Source organism: Pongo abelii, chromosome 12 (assembly GCF_028885655.2).
Source record: "Pongo abelii isolate AG06213 chromosome 12, NHGRI_mPonAbe1-v2.0_pri, whole genome shotgun sequence".
NCBI lineage: Eukaryota > Metazoa > Chordata > Mammalia > Primates > Hominidae > Pongo > Pongo abelii.
In genome coordinates, this window is record NC_071997.2 from 92144893 (window position 1) to 92165067 (window position 20175).

Consider the following 20175-nt stretch of genomic DNA (forward strand, 5'->3'; position numbering starts at 1 on the left):
TATGTGGCTTTGAAATGTCTCTTTCAGTTATCAGGCCCCAAGTTTTCTTATTGGGAAAGGTGGGGGCTAGGGAGACAGATGACTTTTTTATTTTACTTTAAGCAGGGTCTCACTCTGTCACCCAGGCTGGGGTGCAGTGGCATGATCATGGCTCACTGCTGTCTCTACCTCCTAGGCCCAAGTAATCCTCCTGGCTCAGCCTCCTGAATAGCTGGGATCACAGACATACGTCACTGTGCCTGGCTAATTTTTTAATTTTATTTTTGTAGAGATGGGGGTCTTGCTATGTTGCCCAGACTAGTCTTGAACTCCTGGGCTCAAGCAATTCTTCCTCAGCCTCCCAAAGTGCTGGGATTATAGTCATGAGCTACTGTACCTGACCTAGATGACGTTTAAGGGCCTTCCTAGCAATCAAAGTAGTTTTATAAGGGAAACTTGACATTTGAGATGGGTCATGGAAGATAACTATAAAAGCATTAGAAAGGATGATGTGGTACATATTTGGGTAATTTTCATTTAGTAGCTCAGCTGACTACTAGCTGATATATTGACTAACAGTAAACCTGCACAGATGGATAGGTGTTATATTATAGATGACCTTGAATGCCAAAGTGTAGGATTTGAATATCATAGCTGCAGACTGTTAGCAGAATTTCCCAGTTTTACAGATGATACTGAGAGAGGGAAAATGACTTCTCCAAGGACATATGACTGGTCAGTAGAGCTGAGACCAGCACTCATTTCTTTTAGTCCCTAGACCAGTGAACCTTCCGTCTACCACATTGACCCTATAAGTGTGGTACAATGCAATTAAATGCAGTTGCATGGCTCTGACCTCAGAGAGCAAAAGTCTTGTATAAATTATAGAAGCTACTTTTTGTCCCTTCCAAACATGATCTCATACCCCAGCATATCTAAGAAGGTAGGTCTGTGAATAATCCTGTTACAGAGAAGGGTAATTACAGAAGTGTCCACCTAAGACCTTACAATTCAACAACCTTTTGGCTGGTTTCCTGCAGAATGTCTTTTAAATCTCAGCTTAGATGTTATTTTTCAGCTGAACCTTCTCTAATACTCTGGTAGGTGAAGTCCTCTGTTACTTAGTTTTATAGAGTCACATTTTTACTTCCACAGCCATTTATTCGAGTTAATAATTATGGATTTCTTTTTTTACTTTAAGTTCTGGGATATATGTGCAGAGTGTTCAGGTTTGTTACATAGGTATAGATGTGCCATGGTGGTATGCTGCACCTATCAACCTGTCATCTAGGTTTTAAGCTCTGCATGCGTTAGGTATTTGTCCTAATGTTCTCCCTCCCCTTGCCCCCACCCCTCAAAAAGCCCCAGTGTGTGATGTTCCCCTCCCTGTGTCCATGTGTTCTCATTGTTCAACTCCTACTTGTGAGTGAGAACGTGTGGTGTTTGGTTTTCTGTTCCTATGTTAGTTTGCTGAGGATGATGGCTTCCAGCTTCGTCCATGTCCCTGCAAAGGACATGATCTCACTCCTTGTTATGGCTGCATAGTATTCCATGGTGTATATGTACCAAATTTTCTTTATCCAGTCTCTCATTGATGGGCATTTTGATTGGTTCCAAGTCTTTGCTACTGTAAATATTGCTGCAATACACATATGTGTACATGTGTCTTTATAATAGAATGATTTCTGTTCCTTTGGGTATTTACCCAGTAATGGGATTGCTAGGTCAAATGGTGTTTCTGGTTCTAGATCCTTCAGGAATCGCCACACTGTATTCCCCAATGGTTGAACTAATTTATAATCCAATCAACAGTATAAAAGTGATTCTGTTTGTCCACAGCCTCACCAGCATCTATTGTTTCCTGACTTTTTAATAATTGCCATTTTGACTGGTGTGAGATGGTATCTCATTGTGGTTTTGATTTGCATTTCTCTAAAGATCAGTGATGATGAGCTTTTTTTCATATGTTTGTTGGCTGCATAAATGACTTCTTTTGAGAAGTGTATGTTCATATCATATCCTTTGTCCACTCTTTGATGTTTTTTTTCTTTTTTGTAAATTTAAGTTCCTTGTAGATTCGAGATATTAGACCTTTGTCATATTGGGTAGATTGCAAAGTCTCCCGTTCTGTAGGTTCCCTGTTCACTCTGATGCTAGTTTCTTTTGCTATGCAGAAGCTCTTTGGTTTAATTTCATCCCATTTGTCAATTTTTGCTTTTGTTGCAATTGCTTTTGGTGATGTAGTCATGAAGTCTTTGCCCATACCCATGCCCTGAATGGTATTGCCTAGGTTTTCTTCTAGGGTTTTTATGGTTTTTAGTTTTACATTTAAATCTTCAGTCCATCTTGAGTTAATTTTTGTATAAGGTGTAGGGAAGGGGTCCAGTTTCAGTTTTCTGCATATGGCTAGCCAGCTTTCCCAGCAACATTTATTAAGTAGGGAATCCTTTCCCCACTGCTGGTTTTTGTCAGGTTTGTAGAAGATCAGATAGTTGTAGATGTGTAGTGTTATTTATGAGGTCTCTGTTCTGTTCTATTGGTCTATATGTCTGTTTTGGTACCAGTACCATACTGTTTTGGTTACTGTATTCTTGCAGCAGTATAGTTTGAAGTCAGGTAGCGTGATGCCCCCAACTTTGTTCTTTTTGCTTAGGATTGTCTTGGCTATACAGGCTCTTTTTTTGTTTGATATGAAACTTAAAGTAGTTCTTTCTTTTTTTTTTTTCTAATTCTGTGAAGAAAGCCAATGGTAGTTTGATGGGAATAGCATTGGATCTATAAATTACTTTCACAATATTGATTCTTCCTATCCATGAACATGGAATGTTTTTCCGTTTGTGTCCTTCCTTATTTCCTTGAGCAGTGGTTTGTAGTTCTCCTTGAAGAGGTCCCTCATGTCCCTTGTAAGGTATATTCCCAGATATTTTATTCTTTTTATAGGAATTGTGAATGGAAGTTCATTCATGATTTGGCTTTCTGCTTTTCTATTGTTGGTGTATAGGAATGCTTGGGATATTTGCACATCAATTTTGTTTCCTGAGACTGCTGAAGTTGCTTATCAGCTTAAGGAGTTTTTGGGCTGAGACACTGGGGTTTTCTAAATATAGAATTATGTCATCTGCAAACAGAGACAATTTGACTTCCTCTTTTCCTATTTGAATACCGTTTTTTACTTTCTCTTGCCTGATTGCCCTGGCCAGAACTTCCAATACAATGTTGAACAGCAGTGGTGAGAGAGGGCATACTTGTCTTGTGCTGGTTTTCAAAGGGAATGCTTCCAGCTTTTGCCCATTCAGTATGATATTGGCTATTGGTTTGCCATAAATAGCTCTTATTATTTTGAGATGTCCCATCAATACCTAGTTTATTGAGAGTTTTTAACATGAAGCGATGTTGAATTTTATCAAATGCCTTTTCTGCGTCGATTGAGATAATCATGTGGTTTTTGTCATTGGTTCTTTTTATGTGATGGACATAATTATGGATTTTGGGCAGTAATTTAAATGAACATCTGTCATCTGTCTTCCTAGCTAGATAATAAGTTCCATAAGGAGAGAGATTACGTCTGTCTATCTCATGGTTCTAGCCCCAATGCCTCACACTTTGCTATATACATAAAAGACATTTGATTTTTTTTAATGAATGAATGTTCTGTCATTAATCATTGATATTGATGAAAATAATTGTTGCATTAGCAAAGGTTTCATAGATAGAAATTATCTTCAATTGCTAATTAAATTATTAAATAGCATTTCTTCCTCCAGTGACTTTTTCCTCTACCTTTTTCAATGGCTCCTTTTAGGACCACTTTCGTGATAGATAAATTCACATCTATTATAATCCTCATCTATCACCAAAAGACAATAATCTAGCAGTGTCAGCATAGTTACTAACATTAAAACCATACCACTTAAGCCAATTTTAATAATTTTTCAAACACAGGTATATAAGATTGGTTTAAAGAACATATTCACTAGATGCCCTAGCTAGTAGAGAAAAACCGTGTATTTCTCTACTAGATTTCTGTAAGAATGTTGTGTTTTCCCATGTCACCAACACTCTCTTTAGTCCTCTAAATAATAAGATTTGACTAGTTTCTTTCTAAGGTGTTTTTCATTTTTAAAGTGTATTGTAATATGTAATATATAATATACAATATTGTAATATGTAAATAGACACTTGGTGTTAGAACCTTGTCACTGAGTATATTGTCAGGAACTTTAGAAAATTGTAGCATACAATACTGATGGAGAGTCACCCTTATGTGAGCACCCATCACCTTGACTTTTTAAAATATGTTTCTTTTTACTTTCTACTTTTCCACTCTTTTCAAGAACAGCTTATTCTTTCAAGGACTGTAATTTGAAACTATGCAGGAAAATGTAAGACTTACAAACCTCAAGTTGATAGGATTCTGTCTTCTGAAATGCTATCTACTTGAAGATGAATCCTAATGACTCATGGAAAAAGCTGATGAAATTCACCAGCCTCTGCTCACACAACCAGCATTTACCTTGTTAAAAAAGATTTAAAAAGAAAAAAATCCTGCTGGATTGACTGTCATTCAACTTGAAATTGGATTCTATATTAAACATCCCCAGTTCCAAGAGGCAGGCCAGAAAGAAGAAAGAGTGACCACAGAGATTCATTCTTGAGTTGAAATGAAGAAAGAGAGTAGGGGCTGCCCCCTAAAGAACCTGTCATTTGAGGAGCACAGCTTTCCTTACCACCCAATACTTCATTTTGGGGTTCATGTTTCTGCATGTTTTCTACCTCTACTTAGGGCTTGGGTATAGAAACTGAATAGGTCTCTGAAGATGTCCCTTTATCCTAAGTCTTTGTCATCTGCCAATGTAGTGACCTAACAATCCTTGCTTGTTTCTTCTTAGAGAAGACAAAACACCTGCAGCAACATCATGAAGTAGGAACTTTATATTACTTCCAGTGCTTTAATCTCCCTTTTGGGGCCCCTCTTATCTCCTATTAAGATCTGTCCTCCTCTGCCCTCTAGTCCCCCACTTCCTGGACACATATTCACTAAGGGGCTTCATATTTTGATCCTGCCCGGAGACCCATTCTGTGAGAGGGAAAGCACAGCTGACATATTACTTAACATCAACATCTTACGGATATTAGAACAAACACTATTTTCTGATTTTCAGGCATGCACTTCCAGTCTGTTTGCTAAACAAGCCCCATGCCCTGTGTGCCGTTACTGTGCTTCTACTGAGTTCTGCTCTTTCTGCCTTACACTTCGCAAAGGGTGGTCCAAGACCACCCACATCACAATCACCTGGGATTGTTGTTAAAATTCAAATTTGGAGATTCCTCAACTGTATCTGATGATAGAGCCCAGTTAACTGCATTTTAATTAGTTTCCCAGGTGATTCTTAGGTGAACTGAAGTTGGAGAATCATTGCTCTATGTCTTTGTCCATATCATTTCTTCCTTTTAGAATGTCCTGTCACATTCTCTAGCCGTTGTCATCCTTCCCATCCCTTCCTTTTATGGAATTTTGTCAATTCTTCCTAGTATTAATGGTCATTGGAGTAACTGTCGCTTGCAGACTGTAAATTTAGTAAGTACAGGGACCATGTGTCAATCATATTTGCAATCCCTGTAGTGTCTGTTATGGTGCTTTGCACATAGAAGCTACTCCATAGAGGCTTGATGAATAAATGAAGGGTTCATTCATTCTCTAGAACTAGAAACATAGGAAGGGCTCACTATATATACAGATTTTTAAGTTTAAATGTCAACCAGCTATTGGGGAAATACTTTTAGGTAGAAAATCCTTTTTGGTGACCTAGATATAAAAGCATGTATATGGCCTCATTCTTTTTCAGTGTGTAAGGTCAAACATCAAAGAAATGCTGCTGTTTCTCTTCAGGGTTAGTGGTGAACAATTATTATGAAAAAGAATTACCATTGTCTATCAGGAGGCTTCTGAAAGATTTACAGAGTCCAAGGCCCTGCCTCTGGGAGCTCATTATAATTGAAATCTCTAGCTTGCAGGACCACAGTCTGAGCAGTCTGAGATTTCTAGAATGCTGGGTTTATTAACTCAAGACCCAAGGTACATTAACCTGGAGACTAGGTAGTCCACTTCAGTGCTCAGTGTCACTGTTCAAATGCCTGGAAAGTCTCTTCTCTTCAGTGAATCTCTAGTAATGGAAGGGTCCTTGTTTCCACAGAAGGGACTCACTCCTTGACTCTGGCAGTGCCCCACTAGAATACAAGCTCCTTCGGAGATATGTTTTATTTATCTTTGAAACACAGTGTCTGGCATATATGAGTGGCTAAGAAAAGCTTGGCAGATAAAACCATAAACGAATGTGTTGTTTTTGCATTTCTTTGGATTACTTATCAGCTTAAATTTAAGATGTTAAAAAAAAGACCCCCAAGACAGTAAATTTTTGAGCTGCAATGAAATTCTTTTTTAAAAAATACTGAATTATTGTTATTAGAGCAAAGTGTTAACCTACTTGTTATAGCAAAATTCTGTATCATTCTCCCTGGCTTCCATTCATTATCCATTCCCCTCTTTTATTTTAGTTTTGCTTGCTTACTGCTAGGGATTCTTTCTCCATTTGCTTTTCTCCTGACCAAATGGAAAAACCTTGAGTTTACTACATGAGTTTGGAGTCATTTCAGACCTCTGTCTTCAGCTGATGATCCTCCACATGGCTCATCTTTCCATTGCTATGTGATGAATAGAAGTGCTTACAAAACTTACTTGGGGAGTGGGAAGGCATCAGGCAGGAGTGGAAACATGTGAGGCTCCTTGATGAGATAATGCAACCTACACACATTTATTCAGGTGGGAAGAAGGGGCAGCATGGGAGGTTAAGTAGCTAAATCTTGAGCTCTTTGTCCCCAGAAAACATTGTTAACTTATTGTTGCGACAATAAAAAGTTTCTGCCATTTTGGAAATCGTTATAGTTTAATGCAAAATGCCTGAATTAAAATTCTAGTTCTGTCACTTAAGTCTATATGACTCTAGCCAGCTTACTTTCATGAACCATTTATTTTTCTCATTTGTAAAATGGGAATGATAAAATCTCCTTGTAGTATCGTCAGAAAAGTCAGGGACAGTGAATACAAAGTAATTAGCACAGTACCTGGGACAAGTAGATGCTCAGTCAATGATTTCAGTCATTAATGCCATCAGTGCCCTGAGTAGGGCCCTTAAGCCCTGCTCTGTGGCTCTGGCATAATGAATTAGAGGACAAACCTGGCTAACTTCACATGGAGCCCAAGATTATCAGAGCATCTTCCTTCTGCATTCTTTTTTATTTATTTTCTATCGAAAGACTCTCTCTTTTCCAGCTTTCTTCTTTCTACCCATATTTCCATGTTAGCATGCAGATTAATATTTAAATTTAAATGCTTGGTGTTCTTTCCCTTCTGTAGGGCCTCTACAATGAAGGTGATTTTTGTTGTGTTTGAATATGTGTCTTTTAATTGTATTGGAAGGATGGGAAGATGTACTTCCTTGAGTATGTCCAAAGTGTTAGGGCCCTCTTAACAGAGCAGATAAAATAAGCAAGCCAGGGCTGATGTTGGAAGACACACACCCAGGTTGTGGGGAAAATGTCAGGGCCCGGGTGCTCTCTTTATGCTGGAGATCAGTTTTTCCAGCCCAAGGGTCTTTGCTCATGAGTCTGAATCATGTGTTTCCTCTCTTCTTAACACTGACATTGACTACAATCTGATTTTGAACTCTGCTCATGTTAGGGTGCAACCATTTCACACAGACAACATTTTTTAACTGCAAATGCTTAGGCCCGTTTCCCAGATTCTGATTTACCACTGGAGATTTGGTGAATCAGCACATGACCCTGTGAGCTTTACTTTACTCATTTAATAAGCAGATGTTGTGCATCTTCTATGTGCCAGGCTGTGCTGTAGGAACTGGGAATACATCAATGAAAAAAAGAAACGAAAATCCCTGCCCTTAGAGAGTTGCAACTTTTGGAGAGAGAAAGACAATAAATAGAACCATTGAATAAAATATATAGCATGTAAAAAGTAATAAGAGCTGGCCAGGCATGGTAGTTCATGCCTGTAATCCCAGCACTTAGGGAGGCTGAGGCAGGCGGATTACCTAAGGTCAGGTGTTCAAGACCAGCCTGGCTAACATGGTGAAACCGTGTCTCTACTAAAAATACACACACACAAAAAAACTAGCCGAGCATGGTTGGCGGGCACCTGTAATCCCAGCTACTTGGGAGGCTGAGGCAGAAGAATTGTGTGAATCCGGAAGGCAGAGGTTGCAGTGAGCCGAGTTCATACCACTGCACTCCAGCCTGGGTGACAAGAGCAAGACTCTGTCTCAAAAACAAAACCAAAAAAGTAATAAGTGCTATCTAGAAAAATAAAGCAGGGGAAAGGGCCAACAGTGCATCTCATGAGTTTTCAACAACTTCATTATTTTATATCCTAAGTCTATCTTTCCTTTTGTGACCACGTTGCCTACCTTCACCCTAGTTTCTTCCTTTCCTGGACAGTTTCAGCAGGTATTTTTGGACATAAAGTAGGGGCCTGACTTCTGTTTTGTGAGTTTCAGAGAAAGGCTTGAGCCTGTGATGTGACCACTCATAGCCCATGCCCTTCAGGACCTGTCCCAAAGTATTAAACAGCAGAGAGGAAACTCTTTCTTTGGAGGGGAATATTAGGTATTAGCAGAGAGTCTCTGTGTAAATGAGGTTTTCTTTTTTTCCTGAAGTCTGGCCATGGTCTGATAGCCTGAGGCTGGAGCCAGGGCAGTAATTTTCACTTTAGGTGAGATGGTCAGATGAGAAAAGCCTTCATCCTCTGGCATCATCTCTTTATCTAGAAGCATTTGGAAGTGCTTGCGTTGGTAGTGGATAAGGATTTATGGTTGCTTTAATGTTGCCTTAGAAACAGATTAATTGCTTAGCTTTGAGGCTTTCGGTCAGCAAGAATTACATAGAAGGGAATTCCAAGTACTGATGAAGGCCATCAAGGAGTTCCTTGGAATAACCCCAGCTGCCAATCAAGAGGATGCCATTAGGCTGACTGTCCAATATATTGGGCTGGTAGGAATGCCAGCATATGCCTTTGCTCTGAGTCACGTCCTCCTTGGTAGTCAAAACTGGCTATAGCTTCCAGCAGGGAATGGTCACTATGCTGCCAACCACTCTTCAGGCCTCTGTTCCAAAAGCTCTCCCTCATCCTTTGCAAAAGCCGTTTGATCTATCTCTTGCAGATGTGGGTTTCTATTCCTTGTAGCTGTGACCTCTTCCTCTAACACAGCTGGCTGGACTATTCACAGCTGGATATCTTTTTACCATCCTTTGTCAGTGCCATTTGGGTTTATAATCTGTAGGTGATGGGTTGTGTGTTGTTTTAAAATAAATAGTGATAAGAAGATAATTTGGGTATTCTTGATACTGTGCTGAAGTCTCATTTGGATGATGTAATGGGTATTTTAAGTTAGTACTGCTCATAGTTGTACGAGTTGATCTGAATCCACCATAAAAATCAGCCTATACTTTGTACTGGTAAATTAAGGCAGAATATAAGAAAGCCAGGCAGCAAATCAACATATCCACAGTCTCTATTCTTATCTTTCTGCTTAATTTGTATGGAAATATATATTTGAGGGAAAATGGGGAGAGTTAAGTAGAACTACTTTGAATCTGATAGAGGAAAGACCCTGAAGGAAAGGAGACAAAAGGATGAAGAAGGAACTCACATTTAGATAACACCTATTCCACATCTTCATGGGCATTTGGATTTGGCATTAATTTAATACGAAAAAGAAATTCAAGTCCAGAGAGTTCTTTCCAATTGCTTCATTGCCAATAAGCTACATCAGTGTGCTGTGTCCACTGTTCACAAATTATAATACTGCCCTCTTTTGCATATAATTGTAATGTTTTTAGTTAACACCGGAAGCCCCCTTCCTTTTTCTCTGATAATGATGATGGATTTTTACTGATCTGTCTACCTTTAGACATCTGGTGACCTTTTGGCTAAGAACATATTGTGGGATGTGGGCTAGGGAAGGGATAAAGGGCAGGGCTTTTTCTTGGCTGGCCTAGGAGATTGCCCTGACAGTGCATGCAGGAAGAGGTTGCCAGGCAATTGCTAAAAGACCAGATTGAAGGGCAGCTGTCTCTAGGAACATGCTAGCCCTCATGTTACATCACAGTTATTGATGCTTGTCTGTTTGAGTCTAATCCATAAGATGAAAGCCAGGCTACTGGAAACCTTCCACAAGACTTTTGCTAACTAGGCCCTCCTGACTCTGCATGGAAGCCAAGAGGCTTTCCAACGGGCTAGTCCAAGCCAACCCCAATAGTTCTCAAAGATTACTTCACACACTATCAGGGATGATATAATGGAGCAGTTAATTATATCAGTCTTGGAAAAAGACCAGGGGTTGAGTCTTAGTTGAGGGGTTTACTGTCTGTATGACTTTCAGCAAGTACTTAACCTATCTAAGCCTCAGTTATCCAACCTCTAAATGGGCTAATAATACCTACTATTTAGGATTATTGTTAGGGTACTGTGTATTGCACAATTCCAGGGGTGCTGTTCTCATGGACTATAATGGAAATAGCAACACTAGGCATTTTGTAACATAGCAATGCTGGCTAATGGAAATATTAAATATAATTGATATGTATAGAGAGAATTTAGCATGGTGTCTGTGACTGTTTAAGAATGGAATCTAGTATTCTCTCAGGAAATTGGTTATAATTTGGTGTTGAGCTCTTTTGAAACTTGCTTCTAAGAAGGAAAAAGCAAAATAATTTTGGATACAGAATCCAAAACTTATATCCAAGATGTAAGAAATTGTTACCTAGTTCAGGGAATGGGAATAATTTCCATATTCTGGAGCTCAAATGCCAGATCATAAAAGGTCTTAGAAAGCCTGTTGAGGGGTTTGAGCTTTGTCCTCAGGGAAGCGGGAAACCAATGAAGAGTTTTAAGGGACGTGAAGAGTGTCAGATCTGCACTTTAGGAGTTTCATTTTGGCTGAAATGTGAAGAATGGAATGATGCGATTTGGCAGTAATTTGAAGGGAGTGGTTAATTATATCAGTCTTGGAGACAGACACAGGTTTGAATCTCCCTTCAGTGTTTATGTTCAGTACTACTATTTATTACAAATATTTCACCTTTCTGATTCTTTCAGGTCCCCAAGACATTTCTTTCACCATTTTAAATGTTAGATATCTTCTGTATCATTTTGTATACCTGCCAAGTATTGGGATCACTTATAAATTAGATTTTATATAGTAAGCAAATGCTGGTCTCCTTGTTTCCACCCTTGCCCCTTCAGTCTATTCTGCACTGAACCAGCACAGAGATCCTTCTAAAAGAAAAATCAGATCATATCACCCTCTGATTAGAACCTCCCAGTGATTCTCATCTTCTACCCCATCAAAGCCCATGCCTTATGGCAATTCAGTGTTCCCTGATCCATTCTCACTCCTGAGCCCTGCCCCCTTGGTCCATTGCCCTCATGCTACATTGGTTTTCTGTGTTTCTAGACTGTGCCAAGCATGATTCCCATTAGGACCTTTGAACTTGCTAGGAATTCTTTTCCTACAGATATCCACAAGACTTGATCTTTCGTGTCCTCCAGGACTTTGCTCAAGTGTTACCTTATCAGAGAGGCCTTCCTTAACCATCTAATATGAAATCATGCATGCCATGTGTATACACACTGACACACACACACACACTCCCACACTCCTTGCCTTCTATAGATTGCTCTGCACACACATGTACCGTAGGACTTTTTAAGCTTCTGATATTTATATTTGTTTGTTTCCTCCACCATTAGAATATAAGCTCTGTGAGGACAGAGACTTTGTTTTATCACTGGTGAATTCTCAGGATCTAGAAGAGAGCCTAGCAAGTCTTTCTAAAATACATATTAAGCATGCATAAATATTGTGGATGAAATGGATACACAAGGGAGTTGGAACTAGATTTTCCAACATTCTTGCAGGATGGTTAAATTTCACTTTGTTTCAAGCAGAAATCTCAAAGCCTTTCAAAGACTGAACAAACAGACATACTGACCAGAACTTTTGCATATTTTGAAAATATGCTGCCTCTATTTTTCAGCCTTTTACTTAGTTTCAAATTCTACTGCTGTAACCCTCCTCTGGTTTTCTTCAGTATGGGAAAAATGTCAAAGAAGCTTATCTCCCTGTAGTGATGAGCTATAAAGGGCTTTAGGCTATGGTGGGATCTCTGAGGGTCTGCCAGAATGTCCTAGGCAAGGGTGTTCTCCTGGGCCCTGGTGCAGTTTGCAGTATAAGCCATCAGCAGCAAACATAAGCCAGAGAGTGTAGGCGAATGTGGGGTGGCTCTCAGCCAGCCCGAAGCTATGAAAGCCTCTAATCCAGCTCCTCTTTTAACTTTTTCCAGGACATAAGGGTATGTTCTGACTCAGGGCTTCTTCCTATTGCTGCTTTATCTGATGTCATAACTTGGTCTGTCCTGCAAGGCCTGGGAGACAGTTACCTTGACTTGGAGCAGACCTTCCTCTACTTCAGTTTCCCCTCACCTCCGTCCCAGGTTCTGGAAGCAGAGGGGATGTAAGGTCTGAGTAGAGTTTTGCTTGAGCTGGTGGGTGAACTTAAGGCCGTGGTGGTTGAGTCCACCGCTATGCCTACCAAGCTTTGTGTGCTGCTCACTGACTCTGTTGCCATGGCCCTCCTTGCCTACCGTCCTTCATCATGTGTATATTTTGTGGTCACTGTTGTCATGCCACATGAGCTAATTTAAATGGAATTATTGGTCCTGCATTTTTTGGTCACTTGAACCCTCGACAGAACTAATATGTATTTTAGAATGACCATGGAAAATATGACTGACACCGAGAAGGAACATTTTAAGGTTGGTGACGCTGATTCCACAGCCTGCCAGGCTCTTTCCCACAACTAGGCCTTGGCCTGGTTATCTTCCTTTCCAGCCTGCAGAAAAGCAGGCTCTGTACACAGATGTGAAGAGCTGTGCTTGAAGAACCAGATGCCCAGCTGCTAATGTATCAGCAGACCTGGGCTGGCTGAAAATTAGGAAGAAATGTGCTCTCATCAAAACATGCTTTTAAAAACTGTACTTAATGTGTGGGAATATTGCATTATAGCAGAATTTTTTTCTCCTCAAGAACAAATGCCATTGAGCTTTCATTTCAGGCAAGCTTGAAGTTTTGTGTTTCCAAGTAAGTGTGGAGCAATAGGACATGATTTCATGAAATACAGTGTAAGATGCTCTCTGGCATTTAAGATAATCACCAGGCCTTGTGTTGGTGTTTCAGAGTCTGATTTTCAAAGCATCAATTGTAATAAGGTGCTTTTGGCATTGAAACCATTTTTGGAAGATGATGTACCAACACAAATTTAGAAGAAAATCTGCTTTAGTCAAAAAGAGGAAATTGTTTAATGCTTCAAAATTCCTGTGTTTTTTGGCTATTAGCATGCATAAATGTGTGTTTAATAAGGCAAGGCTATATAAATTGAACTTTTCCTTTCCAATAAGTCAATTGTGTATCTTGCTCAGTGAATGGATACTACATGTAGTAAATTCACAGCAAGATTGAGTTGTAAACTTTACAAAGGATTGCTTAGTCACTGATGGAGTCTTAGAACAATCATTCACCATAGATTTTGTGATGGTCAAATATACACAAATTTTGGTAAGAGTAATAAAAATAAGTAATTAGTAATGCTTTGGATGCAGCTCTAATGACATGACTTTTTTTCTGCCCTCTCCCCCATCTTATTTTTACCAGTAGGTTGTGACAGTTGGAAGTGTCATGTACAACATGTGGCGATTAAGTCTTTCACCCACCTTTTCAATGGGATTTCATCTGTTAGTTATTGTGACTCTCTTATTTTCCCATGTGGACCGTGTAATTGCTGAGACAGAAATGGAAGGAGAAGGAAATGAAACTGGTGAATGTACTGGATCATATTACTGTAAGAAAGGGGTGATTTTGCCCATTTGGGAACCCCAAGACCCTTCTTTTGGGGACAAAATTGCTAGAGCTACTGTGTATTTTGTGGCCATGGTCTACATGTTTCTTGGAGTCTCTATCATAGCTGATCGGTTCATGTCCTCTATAGAAGTCATCACATCTCAAGAAAAAGAAATAACCATAAAGAAACCCAATGGAGAGACCACCAAGACAACTGTGAGGATCTGGAATGAGACAGTTTCTAACCTGACCTTGATGGCCCTGGGATCTTCTGCTCCTGAGATTCTCCTTTCAGTAATTGAAGTGTGCGGCCATAACTTCACTGCAGGAGACCTCGGTCCTAGCACCATCGTGGGAAGTGCTGCATTCAATATGTTCATCATTATTGCACTCTGTGTTTATGTGGTCCCTGATGGAGAGACAAGGAAGATTAAGCATTTGCGTGTGTTCTTTGTGACGGCAGCCTGGAGCATCTTTGCCTACACCTGGCTTTACATTATTTTGTCTGTCATATCTCCTGGCGTTGTGGAGGTCTGGGAAGGTTTGCTTACTTTCTTCTTCTTTCCCATCTGTGTTGTGTTCGCTTGGGTAGCGGATAGGAGACTTCTGTTTTACAAGTATGTCTACAAGAGGTATCGAGCTGGCAAGCAGAGGGGGATGATTATTGAACATGAAGGAGACAGGCCATCTTCTAAGACTGAAATTGAAATGGATGGGAAAGTGGTCAATTCTCATGTTGAAAATTTCTTAGATGGTGCTCTGGTTCTGGAGGTGGATGAGAGGGACCAAGATGATGAAGAAGCTAGGCGAGAAATGGCTAGGATTCTGAAGGAACTTAAGCAGAAACATCCAGATAAAGAAATAGAGCAATTAATAGAATTAGCTAACTACCAAGTCCTAAGTCAGCAGCAAAAAAGTAGAGCATTTTATCGCATTCAAGCTACTCGCCTCATGACTGGAGCTGGCAACATTTTAAAGAGGCATGCAGCTGACCAAGCAAGGAAGGCTGTCAGCATGCATGAGGTCAACACTGAGGTGACTGAAAATGACCCTGTTAGTAAGATCTTCTTTGAACAAGGGACATATCAGTGTCTGGAGAACTGTGGTACTGTGGCCCTTACCATTATCCGCAGAGGTGGTGATTTGACCAACACTGTGTTTGTTGACTTCAGAACAGAGGATGGCACAGCAAATGCTGGGTCTGACTATGAATTTACTGAAGGAACTGTGGTGTTTAAGCCTGGTGAGACCCAGAAGGAAATCAGAGTGGGTATCATAGATGATGATATCTTTGAGGAGGATGAAAATTTCCTTGTGCATCTCAGCAATGTCAAAGTATCTTCTGAAGCTTCAGAAGATGGCATACTGGAAGCCAATCATGTTTCTACACTTGCTTGCCTCGGATCTCCCTCCACTGCCACTGTAACTATTTTTGATGATGACCATGCAGGCATTTTTACTTTTGAGGAACCTGTGACTCATGTGAGTGAGAGCATTGGCATCATGGAGGTGAAAGTATTGAGAACATCTGGAGCTCGAGGAAATGTTATCGTTCCATATAAAACCATCGAAGGGACTGCCAGAGGTGGAGGGGAGGATTTTGAGGACACTTGTGGAGAGCTCGAATTCCAGAATGATGAAATTGTGTAAGTTCTATATTATATGTGTGTGTGTGTGTGTGTGTGGTTCAGTGTGTTTATGAATGTGAGTCTGTGCATCATTTTTTAAATTAAATAGCATACAACGAATGGAATAGCTTTTATACAAGATCTCTTTCAAGATACCAGTCTTTGCTTGGGTGCCAATTAGCAGTATGCTCTGCACACAGAGATCTGAAATTTATTTACATCAGAATTTTATTTTTACTTTTATACATTTACACATTTTAAGTACATGGTGACTATGATAAAATGAGTGATGGGACACAGTTTATCAGATGACTTAAGACAGGCTAAAAATGTGTCTTCTATTTCGAATTACACGGTATATACTCAGAAAAGGAATATTTAAAACATCACAATAGGTCTCTAACTTCATTTCTGAGTACAAATTGGGAAAACCCAAAAAGGAAACACCTCTGAAAAGAATTTCTTGGCTACCAGGGCGGGCTGAAAATATTTTTGTGGCTTTTATGTGACATTGTGCTTTGTGACAATATAAGTTAATGTTTCTGCTTAAATGCCAATGCTAAATTATGACCAATCCTGCTTCTTCAGTGTTATGCCAACATGGGAAAGGCCATCCAGCCCTTTTGTAGTTCAAGTCTGGTTTTATTTTACATCCTTATTAAACAAACCCTCTACCCTGCTGATACAGTGATGGAGAGAGAAATAAGTTTCTGTCCACATGTCTAGTTGTCAGGCAGCAGGTGAGAGAAAAGAAGGAAAAATTTATTCTTCCTCTTGGTACTTTACAGTGGCACTGTCCTCATGTAGTAATATGAAGTACCCAGTTGTTAAGTGATTCTTCCACTGAGAGATGATATTTAGAGGGCTGTTCCCCCTTTGCCTAGGAAAGTGTGTTGCACTCAGCTCACCAAAAGCACACCAGAAAATCTGACTGTATGAACAATTTCTGGGGGGGAGGGAGGGAGGCTGGCAGGGAGGCTGGCTATAATATCTGCAGTACAACAAAGGACGTTAAAATGAGTGATTATGTTGGTTGAAGCATTGGACATTTAGAAATTTCAGGGAAGAAAAATGAATATATAAATACAGTTCTAAAATAGTTAACTCTTATGATAATGGCATATGATATGCCAAATGGTGAATGCATGCTCTTTAAATATGAAATTTCTCCTACTGAAATTGAGAGAAAGAAAACAAACCAAAAAGGGGGAGGGGATGGGCAGAGAGAACAGATTTTCCTGAAAGAGCCTTCCAGTGTCTTTACATCTCTTTGTTGTTACACTATAGTGATAAGTAGTGTCGAGTACAATATCACAATGAAATCAAGCAAAGCAGGGATTATAATATCCATCTTCTGATGTGTGTAGGGAGCATAGTGTTTTGATTAATATCTGTTTTATGTTAATTATAATGTTGTTAGTGTTCCACTTATTGAGATGTGTTTTGTTGGGATACTCATTTTACTGAAAGATAGTGATCTAGTAGCAAATTAATATCCTTCATATCCAAGAAAGAATTTTTTCAATGGTCTTGCATTGGAAAGTTCATGTGTGCCCAGGTTAACACAAGTGAACTTTACTCCTTTGCTAGGAATTCTTTCCCTGTTGATTATATTTTCCCTAATGATTATGTTTTCTAATCATTTCAATTATGAACCCTTCTGTAGTAGATAGCACTTGTAATCCATGTAAAAGTGTATTGCGTGTTGTTAAAGGTATATTTCATGTTGTTAAATGAACTCATAAGGGTAGCCCTTAAAACACCTTTAATCTATGTTTTGTTTTGTTTGTTTGACTAAGCATATTTTCTTTTGAAAATTTAATCTTACCTTTTCTTAAGAATAAGGACTCTATACTGGTTTATTTGAAAAGCAGTCTTTCCCTATCTATTCTGCAGTTCAGGACTTTTACCAAACCATAAGTAACCTTCTTTTGGGTGGTACAATGCAGAAGAATAAGGAAAAGGATTTTTAAAAAGGATTGACATTGATTTGATAGAATAACTTATTCTGCCAAGTTCCATTTAAAACATTCATCCTATGCAATTAAATTGGAAGGAATATTGCCAAATTCCATCTTTAGAAATTTAGATTTCTTGTGAGAATTGGTAAACGTTGGTGGAGTTGGTGAAAATTGGCTAATAATTCATGCCATCTATATATGTATGTTCTTAGGAGTATTCAAGATCAATCGCAAGTTTCTTGCTCTATAAAATTGTTACTATACTTCATTTGCTCAATTGAAATGTGAAATTTTAGAAATGGCAAAGCATTTAATTTATAAGTGGAATGAAATTACAGCCCTACATTTTTCTTTTTTCTAGATTTTTAATTTTGAAGAGATTTCATCTTGACTTCCTAGAGTTTTATTACTGACAAGCTTTGTAGATGCTAAATAGGTCTATTGATTGTACAAATTTGTTTGGCTGGGACTTAACCTTAAATTAAGCACCAGGATTCAAACACAAGGTTTCTAGAAAAACATTATCAAAGATTTGTTGATTGCATGTCTTTGCTATTGGGAATAGTGCTGCAATGAACATACGAGTGCATGTGTCTTTATAATAGAATGATTTATATTCCTTTGGGTATATACCCAGTAATGGGGTTGCTGGGTCAAATGGAGTTGTGCTGCCCTCTTAGCAGCTTAGAAAACATTATTTTTTTATGGATCATTTTTCCTTTGGCAGTTGTCTTATTTCCATACAGTCAGATCCAAGTGAAAGAGTTTGTCATCATGCAATGGAGTCAGACTATGTAGACTAAACTCAACTTATCTTTAAGAATGAATTTATATCTCATTAAATTACATAGTTAATCTTGAAAGATGTCCTCCTTCAAAACCTACAGTACTTAAACAAGGCTGATGGTGCCACCAAGCTTTATTAAGTACTTTGGAAAAAAAAATGTTTGTTTAATGTTGTGCACAAAGCCAGACTTTACTATTCTTTCCAGAGCACCATAAAGAGATTCCTGGAAAAGCCTAAATTTAAAGGCTAATTTTAAGAAGTCCCTAACCAAGGTAGAAATAAGGTCCAATCTGATCAAAGATGGAGAATAAGAGGCAGTACAGCTTTAATGATTGTTGGATTCCAAAAACAAGATAGATTCCTAATCTTTGATCTTATTTTTAGTGTAGAAGTAGCCATTTACATTTATAATATAAAAATGTCTATACATATTTATTCATATTCTCACATAAATGAGTTGAATTATTTCAACTTGATAAGTGATGCTTGTCATTTCTAATAAAATATATTCTCAGCAAAACATTTTAAAATTACAAAGCAAAATCCCATTAAATAGATATAATTAACAGCTAGCACATGCTTTTTTATAAACTCAATCAATGACACATACTAAACCAATGCCAACTAATTTTGGCTTACAACAGGGAATTCTGTCTAATGTTAACAGCTAATAAAAAATAAATGAAGAATATGCTAATTTGATTTGTGGTTTGGTAGGTAATATCTACACATTTGAAGTGCTGTTAATGATTGTTCTTTAATGGTTCTAGTTTAATGGTAATAATTATTACAAAATATTGTTTGGTATTTCAAGGTCTAACATTAGCTTAACTGTTTTGGAAAAATGATAAGGCTAATTAACTAATGTAGATACAAATCAAATTTAATTACTTAGTTATAGCCCAGCAATAGTATTATTTTTGGAAGACAATTCAAAAGATTATGAGCATTTAGTATTATATATTTAAAATACAGAGTTGAAAAATCAGAGTATGTAAGTTAGAATATTTACTTAATATACTCCTTAGAATATCAGCTTACCAGAGGTTCCTAGTCATAGTATAACATATTAAACAACGGGCCTACCCAAACTTAATTTTGTTTTAACAACTATTATATTTTTCAGTGTAGTTGTAACTTCATTAACTTTAGGAAATAGTATGTGTAAGACATCTTAACAAATATAGCTGTCTGATGCTCAATATTTATATCACATTTTACTCTTTTTGGAAAAAAGACTAGAAAGGAAATAAAATTTCAGTATTATATGGGTTCTACGGAATTATTATTATATTCCAGGGAAAATAAATATTTTGTTTTTGCTATTTATGGGACCTGTGTTCTTTTCTTGTTCTATAGAATTCTCATTCTAGAGAATTCTATAGAATTCTCTATAGACTTAGCTATATGAGATGGCAATTCAATTCTGAAAGTAGAACAAAATACAATAAGACAGCCAGATGTAAACAAGGTGAAATGAAGATATTAAGAAAATTTGAAGTGATCAGAACAGAAGAAGAATTGTGTGGAGAAATCAGAAATGATGAAAAATATTAGAAAAAATATCACAAGAAAAGAAAGGCTGTTAGCACATACCAATTTTTGCACATAATTTAATAACTCCAACATATTCAAGCTTTACTTTATAGCAGTAGAATTTTATCTGTTACCTTTATAGCATACTATGGAGGTATGATATTTTATATTGACATATAATTTTCCTAGGTAAGATACCAATGTAAGAAATTTGTATGGAATAACTTTAGCATTTGAATGGATTTCTGCTTTAGTGGATTCTCTTTTCAGAACAGAATATTTATCTCTTTTTAGAGCCAAATCACATATAATATC

At 38.1% G+C, this 20175-nt stretch overlaps 1 protein-coding gene across 14 annotated transcripts in view; it reads left to right on the top strand.

The window, feature by feature from the left end:
- The window catches only part of SLC8A1 (solute carrier family 8 member A1), a 332278-nt gene that overhangs the window by 7645 nt on the left and 304458 nt on the right, over positions 1-20175 (top strand). For 12 of the 14 annotated variants that reach the window (XM_054545980.2, XM_063713232.1, XM_063713230.1 and 9 more), the window contains 1 exon segment: positions 13763-15594. In XM_054545980.2, coding sequence (XP_054401955.1) covers positions 13787-15594 — 1808 coding nt within the window. In that variant the 5' untranslated portion in view covers positions 13763-13786. 14 annotated transcript variants of the gene reach the window in all.